Genomic DNA, 24,382 nt, shown 5'->3' with positions numbered 1-24,382 from the left:
AACCTTTGGGCGTTCTCCTTGGCTGTATCAATACAGGTGTCTCTACTTGAATGTAGTACTTTCTATCACCAAGATAGATGCTTGGTGACTGCAAGGACTTAGTCTATCCCCTTAAGTCACAGCGATTCTCTCAAGAATCTTTTCTCTCAGAAACAGTGTTGATAGGATGCATTCTCATGAGTTGGAGTTGGAGGCTAGAATGAGATTAATTAATAGAGAGAATGCTTCATTCGCCCAGGGGAGAGGGGTCCTCTCTCATATTAATTCTTTTAGGTAATTTCACCCTATCAAAGAGTTTACCTAAAGATGAGGGATTTAATTCCCTTGATTTTATCTCAATTAACAGCCCAATTATTTCCAAATAAATGGGGTCTATTCAAATTTAAATTTAAATTGTCAAATCCCCAAATTTTGGAACTATTCTTGGAAAGTGTTTAAGTCCTACCACCCACACAATGAGTTATATTCGGGTGATTGGATTAGGACCAAACAATCTGGATTGTGGCCTACCCGTATGGGTATTTTTCTAACAATTTTCTCCCTGTTTTGTTAATGTGCACCATGCAAATTACAACAAACTTATTGTTTTCATTATTAGTTATTAATTTTATACATGCAGGTACAGGACTAGGTCTCCTCTTTGTTGTTATTGGTAGCTCTTGGGTGCATTTGGTTTTGCAGAAAAGAAAGGAAAGCAAAACGAGAGAAAAATTCTTTAAACAAAATGGAGGTTTATTATTACATCAACTGCTTGGTTCAAGTGAACAGTCTTTAGAGACAATGAAGATTTTTACTTCAGAAGAGCTGAAAAAGGCAACTAACAACTATGATGAGAGTCGAATACTTGGTCGTGGAGGTTATGGCACAGTCTATAAAGGAGTATTACAAGACAATAGAATAGTTGCCATTAAGAAATCCAAAATAATTGATAAAGACCAAATTGAGCAATTTATAAATGAAGTTCTCATTCTCTCCCAAGTCAACCATAGGAATGTGGTGAAGTTACTAGGCTGTTGTTTAGAAACTGAAGTTCCATTACTAGTTTATGAGTTTATCTCTAATGGGACCTTATTTCACCATATTCACACTGAGAATAAAGAGTTGCAGCTTTCATGGAAAGATAGATTAAGGATAGCTGCTGAAACTGCAGGAGCACTTGCTTATTTGCATTCTGCGGCTTCTCCACCAATCATTCATAGAGATGTCAAGTCTGCCAATATACTTTTAGATGGTAATCACACTGCAAAAGTTTCAGATTTTGGTGCTTCAAGGTTAGTTCCACAGGATCAAATGCAATTAACTACATTGGTACAAGGCACTCTAGGGTATTTAGACCCAGAATACCTGTATACAAGTCAATTAACAGAGAAGAGCGATGTATATAGCTTTGGCGTGGTCCTTGTGGAGTTACTTACAGGAAGAAAGGCTCTTTCTTTTGAGAAACCTGAAGAAGAGAGGAACCTAGCAATGCATTTTGTTTCATCAATGAGAAGGAATCGACTCTTTGATATTCTAGATGATCGAGTAATGCATGAAGGGAGTCGTGCACAACTCCAAGAAGTTGCTGAACTTGCAAAAAAATGCTTAAAGTTGAATGGAGAAGAGAGACCAACAATGAAAGAAGTCGCAATGGAACTAGTAGGGTTGCAAACAGTTGGAATGCATCCATGGGTCAATCAATATCCTACAGAAACTGAGCATTTTCTAAGTGAATATGAAGACTCAAGTTACAATGGCACCATTGAATTTGACAGCCTGAACAGTTATGGTTTTAATTGATTCCAGGAGATAGTTTCCAAGTACTTTATCTTCCTTCACAATAAATACAATGGTGAAGAACCTTACATATGTGTTAACATTGTTGTCCCTTCTTAATTTTTTTCATGTTATTATGCTTTTTGAATGTTTATATTTAGTTTTCAATAAATTAGTTCTATACCTACCACCTATCACTGTTGTTGTATTGCTATATAATATTTGAGATAATAAACAATATTACTTCAACACATTCAATCAACATATTACCAAAAACTATATTCTTAATTTGTGATTGATCATTTGATTTTCCTAATTTAACTAACTTGTTTATTGGATAATTATCAAATTCTATAACAAATTCTAGGTGATATGAGTTTTCTCATACGTATGGAGATTAATTTCCTTAATGAACCATGCATGTGAGAAAGGTTCTGATATAGAAGTCTTTCATGCCAGTCAAATAGTGGTTATGTAAAAGTGGCCCTCATGTAGCCTTCTGGTCATGATCCCAATTCCCTTAATGGTTGTTGAAGCTGAAAATTAGGGATTAGCAGATCAGATCCATGCTAGGTTTTTCTTTGGTATTTAATGGAAAATCTAGTTTTGGTACTTGTGCTATGAAGAACATTACCCCCTCTCTAAAGTTTGAGCTTGAAATGGAATATACCAAGAAAAACATAGTTGCAGGTTTGCTATGGAAAATTTCCTTAATTCACTTTTCTCTCAACTCTCTTTTGCAAGAAGAAAGAAATGGGAAGAAATTGTTGAACCTTGGGCTCAGTTTTGGAAAGAGTACAAATATAAATAGGTACAGTGCAAAAATGGACTTAAATTTTTGGGCATCCATATCTCCTAAAACCAAAAGCTGAACTAAATGGTTGTTGAAGCTGAATGACAAAACCAAAAGCTGAACTAAATGGTAGTGTCCACAGAATCTGGCCATAAGAATGACAACATAAAATAGGAGAGATGTACCCAATATGCGGCTGTAGTGTTCTAGTCATGATCCCAATTCCCTAAATGGTTGTTGAAGCTGAAATTAGGGATTAGCAGATCAAATCCATGCTTGTAATTTGGTATTTTTATAGCAACTTCATCCATAGTGTATTTTTATAGCAACATGATGTTGATGATGTTGATTGTTGAGGACCAAAGCCGCATCATCATCATCATCAAAGTTCCTGCGCCAGTCCGTTCTGTTTAATGTGTCATTACCAAAGCCACATCACATGTATAAAAAACAAAAGGCCCATAGCAAGTTTTTTTCATTTCCTTCTGCCCAATGTATATTGCTAAAATCCACCAAAATTTCCAATGACAAGACAAATAATCTTCATTTATTTTGAAAAATCAACAACCGAGCTGAATTGGTTATACAAAAATAATTCTTGTTTAAAGAATCATTCAAAGGCTTCTTGCCTAATTCCCAGTCAGTCATTCATCTAAGACAAATAGACTATCTTAGTGACAACCCAACCTTGAAGAATTCATGCATTTGTTGCAATAAAAAATGAAGAAAAACAAGATCAATCAAATTGTCGGTTGGAGTCTGATCAGTGTATCACTCCAGTCAAAAGGTTTTTGGCTGGAGGCAGCAAAGCAACAGCGCCACGTTGAGGATCTGAATATTTCTTGTACACTGCTCTTAGCTTACTCTCTGCTGCTATTGAATGGAAGTGAACCAGCAGTTTAGCACAGTCCCTGTTGGAAGAGAAGAAAAAAAAGAAGAAAAATAGCCAAGTTACTACTATATTTCATTAAACTTCACAGCCTTAATGGAATTAACACCAAGGAAAGAAGAGGGCGTACATGAGCTGAGACTCTGAGAATCCTGTGTGGAACTTGAGAGTTTCACTCCAAAGAGGACTCTTGTTCAGGGTGCACTGTGCTGCATAGACTGCTGAAGCGGCCACCATTGATGGACAATACCTTATTGTCTCGTAGTGCATCAAACCAAGCTCCGCCATGAAGAAGATCATGTTTTCCATCTAAATTTTAAGAAACAAGGAATGTGGGTCATCAGAAAATCTCTCAGAAAACTGAATTCAAATTGACAGTTGTAAGCTGCAAGCCTGCCCAATATTGCGCACCTTCTCATCGGAGGCAGCCTTGATGAAACGAACAAGGAACACATAAGGTGTAGGGACTGTCAAGGTCCATTCCAGCTTGCCCAATATTGCTTTCTCCATGGCCAAAATCTGTTCTCTGCTATATGCTCTATCTGATATCAGAACCAAGTCATTGACCTGCAAATTTCCAGAACACACCAAATTGAGATCAATTTATCAGAAACAAGAACAGTATCCAACTGGACCGTTTTAGAAGCTAAGATTCTACCTCTGGAGCCCATATCTCTTCATATTTGCTGGCTATGAGCATAGCACCAATGCCAAGTAGCTGCAGCTCTCTCCTTGGAACTGCTTTCATAGATAGGAACCGGTCAATTACATGGATGGTAAGGTAGAGAGTTTCAGGCCTGAGCTCGAACTTGTAATGAACTTCTATCAACCAGTCCACAAGGATTGATCTCATCTTCTCGTTAATATCAGGCTGCGAATGCATGTAGTCGTGAACTCGGCTTGCGTTCTGTATCAGGAATTGGGAACATCCAATTATCAATCAAACACACAGACAGATGCAGAATTAGATAAAGCAAGATGAAATCGAAGAAGAATAATACCTCTTCGAGCTTGTAAAACTTGTATATATCTTCAACATAGTCGACCACTGCCAAATGGTTATTGGTATCTGCAGAATCAATGTCAAAACTGGGTTCCTTGGGCTTATCAGCAATGCCACAAGCAGCCTGAGGGGAATCAAAAGAAACAGGAAAAACAAATAAGGGATGATCTACTAAGAACAATGGAAGGAATGTGGATGATTTCAGAATCAGAAAATTACCTTGCTTCGAGCAGTTAGGATTGAAGTGAGAGTCTGGATTTTCTTCCTGGATGATCTCTGAGATATGGAGCTCTCCTTTTTAGTGCCTTCTTTTGTTTGAGTCACGTCCTTTTTGGGGCTTATCTCCATTCCAGTGTCCGGGGTTGGCTTCACAGAAACCTTCTTTCGAGCAGGCTTTGCAGCAGCCACTCCTTTTGGAGCAGCCACCGCTCCATCAACAAGGACTGCAGGTGGTTTCTTCAGAATCTGAAGTCCAATATGTACCATTATTTGGACTGAACGATTCAAACTTTGGATGAGAAATCAAGAAAATGTTGAGATAGGAGAGTGTGCTTGGGATTTACCTTGTTATTCTCTTGTGCCGCGGCTTGTGCATTGGCGAGTAGTTGTGCACAGAAACTCCTAAAAATTATGAACGAAATTCAGGAACTGAAAGAAAGGAAGAAAACGAACCATTCACAGACAAACAGAGAGAGAGAGAGACCTTGTTAGAGGACGAGAAAACTCCTGCTTAGGCTTCCCATCGATACCTGGAATAGTAACCACATTACCAATATCTCCCAGTGCCCGCCGGTTATGTCCTCTGGATGCAGCCATCTTCTGTTTCCCGGCCCCGGCAACTGCTCCATCTGCATATTTTTTATGAATAAACTCGTGATAAAGCATGGTAAAAAGAAGAAAGAAAGAAACAGACCCAGATCAGATCAACACAGACGAAAATGCCCCACTTTTGCTCAATTTTTTAATCAAGAGAAATGACATCATAAATCAAAGGAAAAATCATAGACACAATAGAAAGAACTAGATAAAAAGAACCAAAAGAAATGAACAACAAAAATCTGTTCAGATCAATAGATTAAAACAAAACTACGAAGGCCCATCTCACAAAGTATGGGAAACTATCAAGGAGAAAATGATTGATGAATATGACCGTTAGATATGAACCGAGTTGCGGATTGGAGAAATGTAGAAAAGAACACAAAGAAGTGGGTAGAATCTACCACATAAAGTACAGAAACAGAATCAGAAAGACCGATACGAAAGAGTTTAGAAGCAAGTATACCTCTTGGTTGCTGTGAAGCAACAGCTCTTGACGCCATTTCTGTTGTTTTGCAAGGATTGCAACGAACGACGATCTAGGTTTGGTTTCTCTACGAGGATTGTCGAGAAGCAACAAGTGATCTCTCTGCCTCTCTCTGCAATCTTTCTTCTTCCTCCTCCTCTTCTTCTTCTCCAACAACCACTTCTACCCTCTCTGTCTCTGCAACTCCTCCTCGTCCTCTTCGTCTCCTCCTCCAGTCCTCCGCTTCCTCCGCTTCTGCTCCTCTACGGTCTTCTCACCCTTTTGAACCCGGGCAAGGGACGCCTCTTCCCAACGGTCTTATTCCATTGAAATTTTGACCGTTGGATATCTAGTAATCCAACGGCTTTATTATGTCTTACAATCGTTGCTAGACCTGTCTTAAGGTCCGAGTCCAAAGTAATCCAGTGGCAGACTGCGCTTGACTTGAGTAACCCCAAAGCCGAAGGCTCGAAGTTTATGGGAGCGTGGTCTCTCTGGGAGACTGGGACCACAGGAGACCGGATTTCATAATTGAGCAAGGCCCCAGCTCTGCCACGTGTTCCCAGTGGGACCACCACTGACGTGGATCCCACCTAAGAGATTGCATGTTGGGATGAAATTAACCGTCTGATGAGCATAAGAATGGAACTTCTTAGATGCATAAAACACGTGGAAAGGTGACCCCACCGCGTTGAACCATTCGGCACGTCCCGACGTCCGTTGCCGGTTGACCGTTGGCCTAGGCCAAAAGCCTTGGAAAGTTTGAACCCGATTCGAGGCCCAAGCCCAAACCCAATAGGGCAATAGCCTCCATGAGGTTTCTTGTCCAAAATTCTCCTTCCACTATTTTTCCGTTATATATCATTAATAAAATTTGTCCATACAAACATTTAAGCATTTGACATGATCAAACTATTCTTAATACGCAGTTCGGAAGGAACATAAATACAAATATGTAGTGTGTAAAATCCTGTATTTTGTATGTATTTGCACTACACATATTTGTATTTGTATTCCTTTCAAATTAAGCCTAAATGATCAATCTTATTAAATATTTTTTATAATTAAATTATCCTTGATGCCTATATATAGTAATACATATATTACTTTATTTCTTTGCTGCATTTGGCATTCCTTATTTTAAGGATTTATCTTCTTTTTGCAGTTAAAATGCCCTAATGAATACTGAGTTTTTAATAGTAAAAATGAGATAAGTCCTTAAAATAAGGAATGCCAAATGCAGCACCACTAGTCCAAAACTGTAAGCCATTATACATTCTATCTTATAAGCCCATAAAAACATGGGGTTGTTTGGCAAGTCTTTCTAACTAGACTTTTTCCGACAACCTAGCAGACCAAAAGAATGTATAGAGGTTTCTGGAGTTTGTCTTTCAATTGGTAAGTATTATGGTCTAGCATGGTCTATTTGAGATGTTAGACAAAAGATTGTAGATGTGAAAAGATGGGAAGCTTCAAATTACACTAACCAATTTATTCGTTTTGGGTTTCTGTGAGCTTTCTCGAGCATGGGCCTTTCCATCCTCTCATCTTTTATTGCCAAATGGAAAAAGAGACCAAATTTTGATTTTTTGAACTTTGAAAAGCCTGAAAGACTGCATGGAAAGAATTGCCAAATGTCCCCTTGGTTTCCTAGGAAATTTAGGAGTTGAGCCTCTCTTATCATAACAAAAGACAGAAACAAAATACAAGAAAATTTATTAAAAAGCCTTGTTTGACATGTCTTTTTGCATAGATTTGTCGGTCTTTTAGAAGTCTGGCAGCCCACATTTTGGTCTTTTTCCATTTGGGTGGAAAAAGATCTAACCGTCAAAAGTTGCAGCCCCGAGAAGACACGAGAAGCCCATTTTGAACTGTTTTTGAGAAGTTCCAAATTGAGCTTTTTACATTTTTTTCAACTCATCTTCATGTAGAAAGATGTGCCTTAACCAAACAGTCTTCAAATTAGTAAAATCTTAATTGAAAAGCTCACATCGATCTTTTGATTATCAGAACTTTAAGAAAACCTTTCAAAATAAACTTGCCAAATGGCCCCTAAATTAACCCGACAGGTTTATGAAATAGTGTATAACAATAAAAAGGAATAATAGTAAACGTGCACATATGAACATGTTCAGAAAAAAATTGAATCTATTAAGAAATTCTTGTTTTAAGTCGCATAAGCTTTTAACAGATGATCTAAATGAAGCATATTCATCAAACCAGAAAGACCACAGGCTCATGGTTCAAGCAGTTCAACCACTAATTTGACCTACATTGTATTTAGCACGAATGCATTTTTGCAAGCGTTCTCTTAGATTTTTTTTTTTTTTTCTAAACAAAAATAAAGAAAACTTAGTTGGGTAAATATGCATGCTATGATGCTGATTAGACTTAATCTTATTTTATAATATTTCAATTATCCTAATTATATGTCAGATTTAAAATTCAATGCACCAGATTTTTCTACCTTTTCTTTCAAACCAAACACACCACTAGTGATTTAAGATCACCAGAAAAATAGAACCAAGAGCTAAATTTGTACTTGGTTCACATTTTCAGCCATCAGAACCATCAGAAATTCAGCCCCCATCACATTTAATTTTTATAAACCCAGTTGGACTGTTGGAGGAGGCCTCCAGTAATCTCTTTTCCTATAGGATCCCTCTGCTAGGAAGATTATCAATAGGGAGTGCCTGGCTCTCTGTAAAACATTCCAATAGAGAGTGATTAATGAATAAATTTATGAGGACTTTGGTAAACAATGGAGTTCCTGACAGCCCAAATGTATTAAAAAGAACTAGCTATCCATTTCAATAAGCTTTTTGAGGAATGATTTTGTATCATAATTTTGCATACTAAAGGAGGACTAGCAAACAAAATGGCTTTAGCCAGAGAGCAACTCCAAAATAAATGGAAAACCATCTCAAAGATCATCTTAAGAAAACTACAAAGTATATTCAAATAAATGGAAGAATTATGAAAGAAAATTAAAAAGAAAGCAGCAAGATGGAAATAGAAAACACTCTCCTTTGAGGGGGAAGACTACACTTCTAAAAGAAACAGTAGGGATAGTGCCCCAATACTTAATGAGATTGTTTAGATTCCCCAAAAAGAATAGTGGAAGAAATATACAGATTATAAAAGAACTTTCTTTGGGGAAAGGAGAAGAACAAACCAATGGCTCTAGGCATGGATCTCAAGAAAATGGAATAGTTAATGCTGCAAATATAGCAAAATTCGATGGAGTAATCTTTCAAAGGAACAATTTATGGGTTAAGGCAGTGACTTGTAAAAAAAAAAAAGCATCTTTGAAAATACACTATAGATGCCTTTTTGATTAATGTCCATGATGACCTTGATGACCTAGACATAAAATGATTAGGAATGATGTGCATTGCAGATTTCATTAGTAGGGGTGCAACTTGGGAAGGCGTAACTCAAGCCCAGACCAGTCTGGCCCATAATTTTTCATGGTTTGGATTTGGACTTTTAATCTTTGGGATAGCTGGGCCCAAAACCCCAGGTTTATCTATTTTTTTATTTGGGTCTGAGCCTAGCCCCTGGGTAACTCGAACCCTACTTAAACCCAGTCCAGTTATATATATACATACATTCATACACACATACATATGCAAGCAGTCAAAACCCTCAATGAATTTTTTATAAAAAATCACCCAAGTGGTTACATTTTTTTATGCCAATTGATTGGCTATAAATATTTTTCCATATTATGCCTTTCTGGCATTATAATCGGACTCAAGGTTTAGATTAGTGATACTAAAAGGGTTCATGCAATTTTTTAATACATTGGGCCTAACAAACTTGCTTTAACCTAAGTTCAGCTCAAACTTGAGCCCAAACCAAGCGTGTCAATTTTTGGGCTGACCATTGCCCCAATCTGGTCTTGGGCCTTAGACCCAATATTTAGGGTTATTACTTGAGTTGACCTTCAAATCAGCCCAACCCACTTAATTTGCACCCCTATCTATGATCGACCAAGTTTGGATCTATTACCCACAAGCTGTTCCCACATCCCTACCAATGGGACATAATAACTGCATATTGGAAACATCTACTTTGGTATTTCTATGGATAAGGATGTGAGAACAATTTGTGGGCAGCAGATCCTAAGTGCAATCGACCAACTTGCGACAAAGAAGCAACCTTCCATTTGTTGAAAGATTGCACATTATTTTTATTTCAAAACAAAAGGAGAACCCAAACTTCATACATCGTTAGAACATTTTATTATTTTAATCTGATTTTGAATTTTTGATATAAATAATTTTAGGGGGTGTTCTTTTTTTGGATTTTGAGAGGGGGGAAAATTGATCTATGGGATTTTGATTCCCATTGACCAAGAAACCCATGTTCATTTTTTCAGATTTATGTGGGGACCAGTGAAAGTTTTTTTCCTGGGTACCTCTTTTAGGTGAGTAAATTAACTTTCCATCTAGGGGAAAGTTGCCAATACTTAGAAGGGACAAAAATGCCCCTTTTAATAATGGAATTTTTATGGCTAAGGTTGTCATTGCCTTATTTACATGGGAAAATAAAAGAACATGGGTAAATGCACTCATCTGGTAAATCTTTCCTAGAAACACTTACCCATGTAACTGCTTTTACCTGGGTAAGTGACTTACCAAAAAGTGAATGGAGCATTAAAGTATTATTATTATTTGAGTGAGTTGAAGGATAAAACCAAAAGCCCGAACATTCAGACTTTTTAACTCATGACCGCTTGACCAAATTCGTATCAGCCCCCCCCCCCCGCCCCCCACACCAGAACGTCCCATAGCACATCCCCGCCGTGTATCGCAAACATCTCCCAATGATAATACTAGAAATAATGATATCATCATCGGGAGATGTTCCCAATACAGGGCAGGAATGACGATAATAATATAAAACTCTTGTAAAATTTACATAAGGTGCCCCACACCAACCTCACATGCGCATCGGGAATATCTCCCATGAATAACAACATATAAGATGTGCCTGTGAGGTTGGTGTGAACGCCTTATGTGAGGAGCAGATCTAATCTCCTACGGATTTGTTTTTAATTTAAAGACACGTGTTTCTTTCTCAAAGAGAATACACCAAAATCTGCCTTCTAATCCTGAACAAAGCTATTGCCATCTGATCCTTTTCTACCATGTATTTTAGATGATTAACGTTTTGATGAAGGGTGTGGCCGAGGGTGCACTTTGGGCACATCGAGATGGAGTATATTGGTTGAGCCTGACAAGTTGGGCCCTCTTGTCAAAACTGGAATGATAGTGTGTAGTGTGAGATTGTTTAACAAACTTTTGAACCCCACTAAAGTTAGAACCGTTCTTTTGTCCCACATCGGTTGAAAAAGTCATCTTGTACTTTTATATTTATTGTTGGATGAAGGTGATGAAACGTTGTGAGAAATATATTATATATATATGTCAATATAGTATTAGAGTGATGTTTGATATATTTTAAATTTAAAATATATTAAACTCTGCTCTGATACCATGTTGAGAAATTAATATATTTCTTATCATTTTATTTTTATAAAATAGAAAATATAGGAAATGAATTCAATTGCATGATTAAAAATATCAAAAAGCTTGTTCTTTTAAATGAAGTGAATATTAAAATTTTTACCTCAATTTTCTAAAACTCGACCCCAAAGCTTGAGCTATTCTCCCCTTTGGACCAATGGATCACGATTCAATTGTATGGCTCAATAAGTCGATGGATTACAATTGAACGACTAAAAGCAATAAACTGCATGGTCAGAAGGTTTTTTGTAAAATGGTAAGTTGGAGGTTAACTCGAACTAGTGTTGTGATCGGATGGATCACTACTCTGACTAGCAAAGTTGGTGATGGGTTGAAAACACTAGAATCAGTAATTTGGTATAATTTTCATGCAAAATTGTTTTCTTACTAAAACTATTCTTGTTACTGAACCAATTAGTGTTTCAATTGTCTTCAAATGGTACATTAAATACAATTATCATGCCACTTGATAGCACTATTAAATGTTCATATGCTTTAGCATGTGACAATTTTAGATGATGATGATAAAGGTAATGATATGTTTTTAAATTTTTTTTACAATTTTTTTTACAATTTTTTTTATATATTTCTGTGTATGAAATAATTCTTATTTACCACATTTATTTTTATTTAATATATAAGAGATGTGCCCAAATGTTTTCTACAAAATTTATATTTTTTGTAATTTTGGTGTTTGTATTTTTTTTAAATTTTATTATTTAATTATAACATCAACAATTAATAGATTAGGCCCAAAAGGTTAAACTATTGACCTACCACCAAATAGGAAAGCAATTTAATTTTTTGGGCTGCTTTTAAAATTTGTATTTCATATCCAACATTAATAAAAACAACTATTATTTATCATACTTATATTTTTCTTCAATATGATTAATATAAAATATTAAAGATGTGCTCAATTTCTAGTATAATTTTTTTCTATTTTCTTTTTGTATTTATTGCTATTTTAAAAGTTTTATTATTTAACTATGGCATCATGGCTTGACCCATTTAACCCAGATGGTTGAATTGCTTACCTACCACTAGGATAGAAGAACAATTTCAATTTTAGGTCAATTTTAAAAAACATGGGCTTTATATTGTTAAAAGTATTGAATATAAATCTATTTGATAGAATTTATTGGTAAGAAAAATTGCTTAAAAATAGAATTCAATGAGAGATAATGGAAGTTAATACCTTAAATATAAGACTTGGTATTGATAGGATGAAACTGAATGAAATGAAAAGGAATAGTTCAAATTACATTTTTGTCCTCACAATCATAGAGTGACTAAATTCATAAATAGGGTTGTTTTATTCAAGAAAATGATTCATTGAATGATAATAGGAGTTAATGTCTTGAAACATAAGGCTCAATGAAAGAAAATTGGATGAGGTGAGAAACATTAGTTCAAATTACATTTTTTGCCCTCATAATTAAATATAAGGGTGGACACAAATCAAGTTGTAAGCTATTGATGAGCCATTCGAACCCAACTTGCATAAATGACTATCCAAACTAAACTTCAGGCTGAGCTTGATTCCAACAAATAGTAGATCATTTGGGAGGGGGTAGCGGTCTTGTAATGACAATTGAGATTGTTCCCTTTTGCTACAAATTTCACGATTGACTGGTTGTAGAAGTTGTTTAAGTACGCAGGTGTCACCAAGCTCAAGACGTGGGGAAAATGATGAGCCCTTCGTCACGGACAATGCAAACTATATTGTAGATTTACATTTTAAGAAGGATATTGGGGATTTGGAGGTTACTAGTGAGTACCAATTAAAATCAAAAGTTGAATATTGTCAAGGACTTTATTAATTTTTTAAGCCTAATCAAGTGAAATTCATGGAACAAATGCTTAGGATATATTGTTACTAACAGTCCGTTTGGTTGCCACAACAGGGATGAGAAAGGAAGAACATTCTCTTTAGATTCCTCTTTTTTCGCATTTGATTTGGGAGAAACACTAAGACACGATGAGAAATGGGTTCACAAAAATAGGGATGCAGGGTCTCACCAAATAGGTGTGACCCCATTAAGAAACGAAAACAGTGAGAACTAAGTGGGAAAATTTTATCGAAAACAGCAGTTCCTCTACTTCTCAACCGAGCTTCAAACACCCCAACGGTCACAACTCCATTGTCTTCATCATCATTTTTGGCAAAGGGTAGGTCATTTGAACACTTTTTTCTTATCCTTTCTCTTCTCTTTATGCCATTTCTTTTGTATTTTTTCTCGTTATGCACTCATTTTCATTCTTCCCCATTCAAGCTTCACACCTTCAATGGTCACATCTCCGACCATCATCTTCTTCATCACTAGCGAAGGTAATACCATTTTATGTCGCCGTTTTTTCCATCGGATGAATTTAGTGATGTAGATCAGACATGTTTGTGTTTTTCAGATTTGACTCTCAGACTCGTCATAGTAGATGCAAATAAGAGAAGGTGATGCTCTTCTTTTCCTCTCCTTTGCCATTATCACCCAATCGTCTGATGATTGTGTGTATATAGTGTATGTCAGAACGGGATCGATCATGTTTTTTTAGATTTGCAACCCCTTGTGCTAGATCTACTAAATTACAGTGGGGTTTTTCATTTTTTAGACTCTTTAAAGCACTATCAGGTATTCCTTCCATCTTGCTTCTTATTTTTTTAGATCTAATAAACTCCTATGCAGATTTATTGATCCCAGTTGTAGAATTGGTTTTCAACAATCTGTATTTTCTGTAATTTTTGTAATTTTTAATTAAACAGAAAAGTATAAACTTTTATAATTTTTAATCTATAATTTTTCTTAGCAATAAAACACTAGGAAACATATTTGGTAGGATAACTGGTCTCAACAACCAAACATAGGGTGGCAGGAATGAGAAAATAAACTTTATCTTTTCATCCCATCCCTTCTCATCACATCCTTTCTCAGCAACCAAACAGACCATAAAAGTTGTAGCCAGAAAATCAAGGACTTTCACCAAGAATAGATATAAGAGATTGAAAGAATTTATCTAGATTATGAGCCACCTTATGCCATGTTTGGTTGGTTGCTATGGGCCTCATCCTTTTAATTCTTGCTCATCCTGAGCAAGAATGGGCAAGAATAAATAAGCATTTGGTTACAATATTCTTGCCATGGGCCTCATTCTTTTTAGAATGAAAAATCAGCCTATAACACAAAAATTGAAGTAACTTGCAGCATGAAAAATAACCATGCCCTATATTGTTTATTTTCATTCTTAAAAAAGCTTTATTCCAGTGGTCATAAACCACTAACCGGTCTACAAAATTGTCACCATAGATTTTATTGGTGGGTTGACATGGAAACTTACATTGGTGGACATTGACCATCAACCATACACCAATAAACATTTATGTTGATGGTTTTGGAGACCTAGGCCAGCAATTTATGACTGCCTTTTTAGAATAATGAAAATGAACAATATATGGCACTTATCAGTTTGAAAAAAAAAATCATTTTTTTAGAAAAAAATGTATTTGGTTCATAGTAATATTTTCTCAAACTACCCATTTTTATTCATTCTTTGTTCATTTTAAAATTTTATCTTGAGTAAGAGAGACAAAGAATGAGAGTTAGAACCAAACATAGTCTATTTGCAACTCTTGATGTATATACCACTGAACATGTAAGCTTTACAATCAGAGAGAATGGTTCTAATATGCTAAGGAGAAGTATTAGCTTCTAATAAATCGAAGCAAATACTGCCAAGGAACACTTCAAAATTCAAATACTCAATTCCAGATTGAGTTCTCTAACGTGGTGTAAGAAACTGTTTAGGAAATTTGCTAGGTTAATTTTAAGTATTAATAACCAGAATAAATGTAGGAAGCAACTTGTTTTTCCCTCTTTATAACCTTTAAAAGCTCAATTAAGCACCTAAAGAGTTTGAAAATTAAAATCGTATTTAGGCTTCCATTTTTGTGAACTTTATCAAATTCTCAGTTAACATCTGAAATGAATAGACAAGTGAATCATGGCATTGTCTTGTACTTACAACTAACAAATCCAATAATTCTTGTGTAGATATTTACTGATTTAACCCCTGTTTGAGAACACTTATAAGTACTTTTAAGAGTTGGGACCATACATTAAGTGGTTTTGTGTCTTTGGTAAAAAGTGGGGAAGTACTTTAAAAAGTACTTTAAAAAAGTGACTTCAAGTTGGCTTTTTTTTCCTCACTTCTTGAAGAAGTACTTCTCCAAAAAAATGGGACGAACCAGTCCCTAATATTTTCTTTTAATACCTAAAATACCCCTGTGCAAGGGATATACCTCCTCCATTCATTCGAACATCTCTACCAGGTAGCGGCGCACCAGTTGCATGTCCACCAGTGACGATCAGCGGTGAGGAAAAGTGGTCGGTGGACCTGTCGTTTGGCCACTTTCCTCTATTTTCTGAAGTCATTTTTATCATTTAATCATTTTTTTGGTTTTTTTTTTCTAACTTGAACTCCCTATTCTTCGTAGATCTACACTTGAGCTCCCCTGTAAGAACAACTCTTTGGATTTGCAAAGCTTTTGGGGGCCCCAATCACTAACTGGGTCTAAAGATTTTCAGGGCACCTGGCCTCGGAAGAAAGCAGAAAGGAAAATGCACTCTGGGATTCACTCGCTTGATGGGAGCGTCGACCATGAAGATTTATAGGGATCTCTTGAAGGCACTAGTTTACCTGGTAACACTTGTCTGGTTCACACTACCGATTCAAAGCCTCGGTTACGATGGACAACTGAGCTCCATGAGAGATTTGTAGATGCTATTACTCAATTGGGTGGCCCTAACAAAGCAACACCAAAGACCATTATGAGGACAATGGGTGTAAAGGGACTTACCCTGGATCATTTGAAGTCTCATCTACAGAAATATCGTCTAGGGAAGCAATCATGCAAGGAGTTCACTAACAGTTCTAAAGATGAAAGTCAGAGTGTTGTTTCATCATCTTCATCAGCATCATCAAGAATGATGGCTCAAGATGGTTACCAGGTTACTGAGGCTTTGCGGGTGCAAATGGAGGTCCAAAGAAGATTGCATGAGCAGCTGGAGGTCCAGTGAAATCTTCACCTTCGGATTAAAGCGCAAGGCAGATATCTGCAATCCATACTTGAGAAAGCCTGCAAGGCTCTCACTGAGCAAACCATAGCATCAATTAGGCTTGAAGCTGCCAGGTAAGAGCTCTCTGAATTGGCGATCAAAGTTTCTAATGATTGTCTGGGTATGGTCCCACTCGACACCATCAAAATGCCTACCTTATCTAAGATTTTTGCAGCTCTTGAAGGGATCTGCTTCAAACTGGCCAACTCGGGTTGGGGATTGCTCTGTTGACAGCTGCCTGACATCAACTGGAAGCCCAGTATCTCCAATGTGCATGGATTCACAAGCTGCAATGATGAAGAAAAGATCAAGGCCCATGTTTGGCGGAGATTCACTGGCTTAGGAGAGTGATATGCGGCAAGATGTTGAGTGGATATTGTCAGGCATTCGATGAAAGGCAGGAGCAATCCCATGAAGAACAAATGACAGGCATTCGATGAAAGCCAATGGCTCCCTGGTTGAATATTATCATTATTATTATTATTATTATTAATTGGGTCCACATGGTGATTCACGTGTGGGCCCACGTGGGCTCTCAGTTGTCATGAAGTGGGATCCACATGGACTCTTAGTTGAAATGTATAGTATAACATGTGAAAAGCATTGTATATATGTATGAGTGAAGTAAGGGCTAAAATTCTCATTTGTGTCAATATAAGCACTTATGGGGAAAGTAGCTTACCAAACATCCCCACCCCAATAAGTGCTTAAAAACATAATAAGTGATTTGGAAAGTTAGTTACCAAACAACCTTGAGTGGTTGTTAAAATAAGTACTTCTAAAGCTCAAATTTTGGCTTAAAAGCTCAGATTTTGGCTTCTCAAGTAAGTTTCCTTTCTATAGCTTGGTAGTTTGGTGCAACACTTATTAGAAATACTTTGGTACAATGTTTTAAAATTGAGCTTGGATCTCCTGCACAATCCCTTCTACATAACTTTCTATACATCCAAACATATCACGACACATTAGCATCACACATTATGAATGTTGCACATGTGTGAACAATTTAGCGGATGTCTCAAGATGCTCGTTTAATTTATTTAATTATTTTAGAAATTTAGTCATGAAAAACAAAGAAGTTTTGACCACCCAGCCTAGCCATGAGATACAAATTTGGTGGAGGATAACATGAGTTTGTTTTCATCGGCAAACCCTTTATCCTCACCAGCACCGCCCTTTTTGTTTCCTACCGGACAGGTGACACAAAAATTCTTTCCAATGAGACATATCGTGATTTCAATTTCAAATTCAACTACTCCATGTAAATCTACTGAAACATGAAAGTTGAAATCGATCCCTTTTAAAAGATTTATTAAGTGGGTGTTATCTATTTTGCCAAACTGCCACCACCGCTGCTTCTCCCACTATTCTCCATAGGGAACGTTCTGACTCTTTTGGTTTCCCAGAACCATCGTTCTTTTCACCATTATGGTTTTCTGCTGTTAATTTCCACAACCCCATAACACGTGGTTGGTGAATTGGAGGATCCTCAAATCCTCATTCCATTTTGTTTCGAATAACCACCACTCCACCACCATAAACTTTTTGATATTTCCAAACAAACATAAAAAAAGGAAAAGAACCATCTTAATTTGCATTTTAAAAATAAAAAAGGAAAGATAATAACTTTGTAGAAAGAACAAATAATTCAATATAGATCTCACTATCAAATCAAAATGCTTGTATAGAAACAATTTGATACTCCCAAGTTCTTTTCCATTGTGCCAAATTGTAGATCTACAAGTCTAATCTAATTATTATTTATGAGTTTTGTTTCTATCTCTATAAAGAAAGTGGTGATAGATAAGAGACCAATTGAGAAAAATAAAAGGAAGTCTTCAACCAAACAGAATTGGACCAGGCTTGAGGAGGGAGGAATTGGGAGGTGGTGAGACAATGTAACCTCTGTTGGGTGAAAGATAAATTGTTCCTCCTATGGCACCATTACCCGGTGGAGGAGAGGTAATAACTACCGAAACTGGTGGTACCGGCAAAGTAGAAGATAGTGGAGTAGATGGTGGTACCAGTGGAGGCCAGGAGGGAATTGAGAAAAAGATGGGATTTATGAGAACCCCTCTCCCTCACATCTCTTATGGGTAAATGATAAATCTGTTTAAACTATTATGTCTTTTCTTTTCATTTAATTTTTTAATGTTTAATAGGAAAAAGGCCAAAAGGGTGTTTGACGTCTGTTAACATTCTTTGCACGTACAACATTTGCACATGATTGGATGCTTATATGGAATCCTATGATTGGATGTTCAGGAACTTGTGCAAGACGCACTGTGTAGGAGATCCAGACTCTTTAAAATCTAGCCCAGAGGTTGAACTGCTTTCTGGGTCAACAGGTCAACAATTTGACTATCCAAGTCAATGGGTCAAACTCATTGTGTGATCAATATAAAAATTAAAATTAAACAACTCAGATAGACCAACAATTTACCATCTGGGCTGATACTATTAAGCCAGAAAATTGCTTTTTTTGCAATATAACAGGTTAGAGGTTTACAAAAGCAGGGATTATGACCTGGTCACAAGTCTTCCAGATGAGTCAACAACAGGTTAAAACATTATTTTATTATAAACTAGTGAATGACCTTGTACTGAGTACGGGGAATCAGTAATGTTAAATTTACGTTATGGAATCAATAATGTTAAATTTATATTTATTAATATTTTAAATAATTATTAAAATTTCAAGAAATATTTATTTCAAAAAATAGATTTTCAATAATTATAAGAATATGGATAATTTTCTTTTGTTATGATATGTAGAGGGTTAATGATTAACTGAGATTGATATAATGTTGGCAGAAGTGGTTCTGGATAACCACTTTTGCATTTTCTACATTTTTTAGGAATGGATTGAAAATGGTGGTAGTGGGTTGTGGGATTTAGCAGCAACTTCTCAGAAAATGCCACGTGTTTAGCTTTCCAGAAAAATGAAAAGGCCATGTGTCTGAATGGTGGGGGGCTATATCCTAGTAGTGGGTTATGGGCTTTAGCAGGAATTTCTCAAAAATTGGCACATGTCTAGCTTTCTAGAAAATGAGAAGGCGACTCGTTTGAATGGTGGTAATGGGTTGTCGACTTTAACAACAACTTCTCAGAAAATGCCATGTGTCTAAATTTGAAGAAGCCACATGTCTGAATGGTGGGGGTTGTAGCCTGAAAGCCTTCCTTTAATATATATATATATATATTAGATAAGCGGCAACGAGTAGTTTTATTTGTTTATTTCTTAAAGCCTAAAGGGAAGGGTTAGATCTCGAAGCACGGGACTACTAATTAGTGGTAGGGCCCTTGGTAACTAAACATGTAGTAGATATTTAGATCAAGATCCATCCTTGGATAGGTCCCGCCCAAGAGACAGCCTACACCAAAAATCAATATGATCTGATGCATGTAGATAATATGTCCATGCACCATTTTCAATGCTTTGAAGCATGGTTTTTAAAAACGACCCGAAGATCGAACCGGTCAAGGGTCTAGTTATTGGGTCGAACAATCTGACTGTTCGACCTGAACGATCGGCCCGTTCTGACAAAAATAAAAACAAAAAACGGTCAAAACCGTTTGAACGGTTAACCGCCCGGGTCAACGGTTTGCTTACCAAAATCAATGGTTTTGGGCAAATTTCCAGTTTTGGGGAAAATCGAAACCGATCACCTAACCAATTGCCGATTTTTCCGGTTTGACTGTCCGATCTATTCCAATTTTGAAAACCATGCTTTGAAGTAACACTTCTGACAACCATCCAAATATTTGTTTCAGGAATATACATTTTGGATGATAATCTGAACTGAGTTTTTTCCCATTTAATCTTCAAGGTGAGATCCATTGAATTGGGGGAAGGGGGGGGGGGGTACAATCATCCTAATCTAGCAAAGCATTGCAACTTATGGGGCCCAGACTAAGTTTTTGCTTCCTGTTATTGATTATAAGGCTTTCAGCCTTGTGTAGTATCAAGCTATCAGGCAATGATAATAGGGTTTTATGTAGTTTGTCTAGTATTGATTTCTTGACACATTCATGAGATTATAAGATCATTTGCCCTAGAAAGTGAAGAATTATTTTGTTTTGAAGCAAGAGATTACTTGCCTTGGCTTTTGGCAAATATCCTGAATTCTTGTTGTAACGATTCCATTTTCATGGCTTGTAGCCCGTAGATCAATAGCAATGACTTCTCATGTGTTTTGACAAATTGATGGCAGGTGTTACTTGGAGTTTGGGTTCGAAAAACAGGGACAAGTTCACTCAAAACCTGACCATATTTAGGAATGAATTTCATGTCAAATAGTATGTGGTTTCCTATAGATACATGGGCACATCTTTTGGGTGAAATTTTCAACCAATATGCTAGATGAACAATCATTGTGGCGATCTATCATACTTCTTTCCATGGTTTTTAAAAATGACCCAGAGACCGAACCGGTCAGGGGTCTAGTTACCGGGTCGGGCCGTTCAACCCGAACAATCGGCCTGTTCTGACAAAAAAATTAAAAATTAAAAAACAGTCAAAACCGTTCGAACGGTTAACTGCCCAGGTCAACGGTTTGCTTCCCAAAATCAATGGTTTTGGGCAAATTTCCGATTTTGGAGAAAATCGAAACTAGTCACCTGATCGGTTCCCGATTTTTCTGGTCCGACTATCCAATCCGATTTGGTTTTCAAAACTATGCTTCTTTCGGTTGCAGATAGATTGTCTTGGTACCAATGAGAGAACCTTTGTAGATGATCTGGTGTTAACAAAGGTGAATTATGAGCATCACTGATATGATTGCAAATTGGATCAGTTTTCTGTGAATTATTTTTTGTTGTATTTAACTCTTTTTCTGTTTTCCCTAGGGAGCTGGGGAAGAGCTAGAAATTTATACTGGGGTAGTCAAAGGGCTTGTGGCTAGCTAGTGTGATGTTAATGGGGATCAGGTCAATTCTTTTTTTCTTTTACTCAAAGAAGAAAGAAAGATGTATACAAGTGATTCGTTCATCTTCGTATAGAAGTGGATTTCTGAAGCAGATCTCTGTACATAAACCCTTGTTTTATTTTGTAATTGTTGGTATAAGCTGAAATTTACAAAATTCCTCCTTGCCCTTGTATAGCTTCCAATGTTCTACGGTCCTACTATACTGGTGTTGACCATTAATGTTATTGAAAACAGTACGAGAGGGAATCTTCCTCAGCTTCTAAAGACACTATAATGCGGATATTTGCCTTCAGGTCATAAAAAGATTAAAAGTTAAAATGTGATTGCATAAACTAGGGCTGCAAGTCGGGCCGGGTTAGGTCGGGTTGAGGCCAACCCTATCCCAACCCTAAGTTCTAAACCCCAACCCTAACCCTAACCCAACCCGACCTTCAACCTGACCAACCTAACCCTAACCCTAACCCTAACTAAATTCCTTCAACCCTAACCCAACCCAACCCAACCTGAAGTCAATTTCGGATTGGGTTGGGCTCGGGCTAGGCCCAATCCGACCTTCTTCCCATCCCTTAAAACCTTATAGAATTTCTTGATTTTAGATCTTAACTCAACTTTCACTACATACATTAATCCTATGCTTCATTAGTATTTGTTTATTGATGTTTTTTTTTTGTTCTTTTGGTACAAAATTCAGAAAAAAAAAATCAGTGTTAGAAATGACTATAGTTTATTATGTGTTATGGCTTACAATAGATCTTTTTGAGCGGCAAACAACATAGAGGAGATGAATAAAATTTTCAAAAAATATAAAATAATGTTATTAAGGTTTTAGTCTTTCAAAAAACATTATATATATATATATGACATGTACTATAGAGTCGGGTTCATGAATTTCAACCCGAGCATCAACCCGACCCAACCCAATCCAACATTTTCAGGTTGGGTTAGGGTTGGGTTCGGGCCAACTTGGCCCAAGTTGCAGCCTTAGCATAAACCAAGGGTTAGCACAGTTGGTACCCTAGATGATTTGTCCCAACGTGGTTATTTAAAAATAGAGCCCAATTAGGGGTGAACTGAACCATAAAAACTCCAAAAAATAAGGGTAAATTTCTTAAACTACCCCTCTAGAAATTGACTAAGTATATCTTACTCTTTGACTATTGCATAACGGTACCCTACTGTTTCTGACAATTGACTAACTCTACGCTTACCATTAATATTCCGTCAAAACTTGTACACGCATGATGTTTTTGGAAAGTATGAACAGACCTATGTAGATTTCTGAATTCCACTGCATATCTATAAACATTCAAAATGACAAATACCCCCACTCTATAGGCTTAAAAATTTTGACCCTGGGCTGAACCATCATTCTCCCTATTTTTTTTAAAACCCAATTTTACCCTTACCCTCTTCTTCCTTTCAACAGCGGCAAACCTGCTGAAACACCAATATCAGTATCAGCAACCTGGATCTTACAATATGTTTCCTCTCTAGTGTGCAGCAATCCATATTGTTCCAAGCGGCCCTTCGCCAATCCGTAAAACCCTCCCTTTCTTCTTTAAGGTTCTAAAGCAGGTTCACACCAGAGAGGAGAAATCACAACAACAACGACGGTGACGATAAAGGAAAAGGAAGCTTCTGTTCTCTGCTGTTGCAGAGTTGCAGGGAAAAAGAGGGACCTTGGATTTCAAAAGAGCAGCAAGCGATTGTTGGTTATTTGAGCGAATCTGAAACTTCTCACAGAAGTGGACTTCTTATGGATTCAGCAATTTTCTGCGCTTGAAGAACCAACTTGGAATCAAAGCATCGGCAGAATTTGAAGCTTTTGCTTTCGGTCCAAGGCACTGATTGAAATCACTAAATCTTTGGAGGATCTGAAGCACAAGAATTTTTTCCCTTCATTACCACAATAGCAGTTCCGGTCGTGTGGGCGGGATCCCCGACAAATTCGAGCGACGAGGAAGTCATCACCTTCGAATGTTCCCATTACGGCGTATAGAGCAACAAGCTGCAACAACATGGCGACAAGCTGCAACAACATGGCGGAGCTTCTCGATGAGAACGAATGACTTAGGAAAGAGAATACACACCTGAAGCACGAACTAACCCAGTTGAAGAACTTTCCAACAGTATCCTTGTTTTGATGACGAAGTATGCCAATAATCAGCAAGAAAACCGTAGCTTCTTGGCGGAGAAGCCGCTGCTTGATCTATTTCTGGTGAAGCATATCTCAGAAGATTCTGATGCCGACACTTTGGTGGGTCAGAGCCGAGTGAAACGGAAGATGGAGTCGGTCGATGACTATAGTCCATTGGTGAGGGGGTGGTGTGGTGGGTATAGTTGCAGTGCTTTAAAGACTTGTATACGTCAAAATTTGGATAGGGAACCGAAATTGAATTGATTTTCAAATTCGTATCGTTTGCGCTTTGTTCATTTGAATTCACCCACGACGAGATTGAATCATAACTCTCTCTCACTCAACAGATGCCGGAGACGATCGGTTTTAATGGCAATAGAATCCAGAGGCGACGAAGTTGAAGTTGGAATCGGAGTTAGAGTTGGAGCCGGAGATGTAAATGAAGACGGAATTGGAATCAGAGACAGTTGGAGTCGGAGACGTAAATGAAGACGGAATTGGAATTAGAGACAGAATTGGAGCCCGTGACACAGATAAAGATGGAATCAGAATCAGAGAGAATTAGAGCTGGAGACGTAGATGAAGAGCTTCTCCATTGACTGATAGTTGGAGCGGAGGGGTTGTGGCGGTAAGAGGAGGGTAAATTTGCAGACAAACAGCAACACTCTTCGCTTCATAGTTTTCCAACACAGTGATTCAGAAACAGTAGAAAACTTGGTGACCAAAACACTCTTCACAACCCAGGGGTCTTCTTGGTGGGATGAAGGGCAAATTCAATCTGTCTTCGAAATATCATCGGAACAGTTCATCAATTGGGTTTTATTTTGAAAGTTGAGAAATAATGAAAAGCAAACAGTAAAGGTATACTTAGTCAATTTCACAAACAATAGGGATAATTTAAGAAATTTACCTAAAAAATAATGGCCTCTAAAATTTTTATCTTTACCCTA

The 24,382-nt window shown here is 37.1% G+C and overlaps 2 protein-coding genes and 1 pseudogene across 3 annotated transcripts in view; 2 read left to right on the top strand and 1 right to left on the bottom strand.

The window, feature by feature from the left end:
• LOC104593721 (putative wall-associated receptor kinase-like 16) overlaps window positions 1-3,259 on the top strand; it is a 29,964-nt gene extending 26,705 nt beyond the window's left edge. The window contains exon 4 of the mRNA XM_019197096.2: window positions 620-3,259. Within this exon, the coding sequence (XP_019052641.2) occupies window positions 620-1,779 (1,160 nt within the window). The 3' untranslated portion in view covers window positions 1,780-3,259. The remainder of the gene's footprint in view (window positions 1-619) is intronic.
• Window positions 3,067-5,993, bottom strand: CYC1BAT (Cyclin family protein). 2 transcript variants are annotated; one of them, XM_010253533.3, is made up of 9 exons: window positions 5,723-5,993; window positions 5,144-5,288; window positions 5,004-5,061; window positions 4,660-4,905; window positions 4,439-4,564; window positions 4,096-4,344; window positions 3,849-4,004; window positions 3,568-3,746; window positions 3,067-3,459 (listed from the first exon to the last, which is right to left on the bottom strand). In XM_010253533.3, exons 1-9 carry the CDS (start codon window positions 5,757-5,759, stop codon window positions 3,312-3,314), a joined length of 1,344 nt encoding a protein of 447 aa, XP_010251835.1. In that variant the 5' UTR covers window positions 5,760-5,993; the 3' UTR covers window positions 3,067-3,311. The 2 variants fall into 2 exon arrangements, with proteins under 2 accessions (XP_010251835.1, XP_010251837.1); XM_010253535.3 differs by lacking the exon at window positions 5,723-5,993 and having other exon boundaries at window positions 4,660-4,934; window positions 5,144-5,216.
• A 9,876-nt stretch (window positions 5,994-15,869) lies between these two features.
• LOC104593722 (protein PHR1-LIKE 3 pseudogene) lies at window positions 15,870-16,761 on the top strand (annotated as a pseudogene).
• The last annotated feature ends 7,621 nt before the right edge of the window (window positions 16,762-24,382 follow it).

This window comes from Nelumbo nucifera, chromosome 7 (genome assembly GCF_055504915.1).
Source record: "Nelumbo nucifera cultivar China Antique chromosome 7, China Antique-T2T, whole genome shotgun sequence".
NCBI classification, from domain to species: Eukaryota; Viridiplantae; Streptophyta; class Magnoliopsida; order Proteales; family Nelumbonaceae; genus Nelumbo; species Nelumbo nucifera.
Note: the sequence above shows the minus strand (reverse complement) of the source record. Positions and strands in the feature narration are given on the sequence as shown.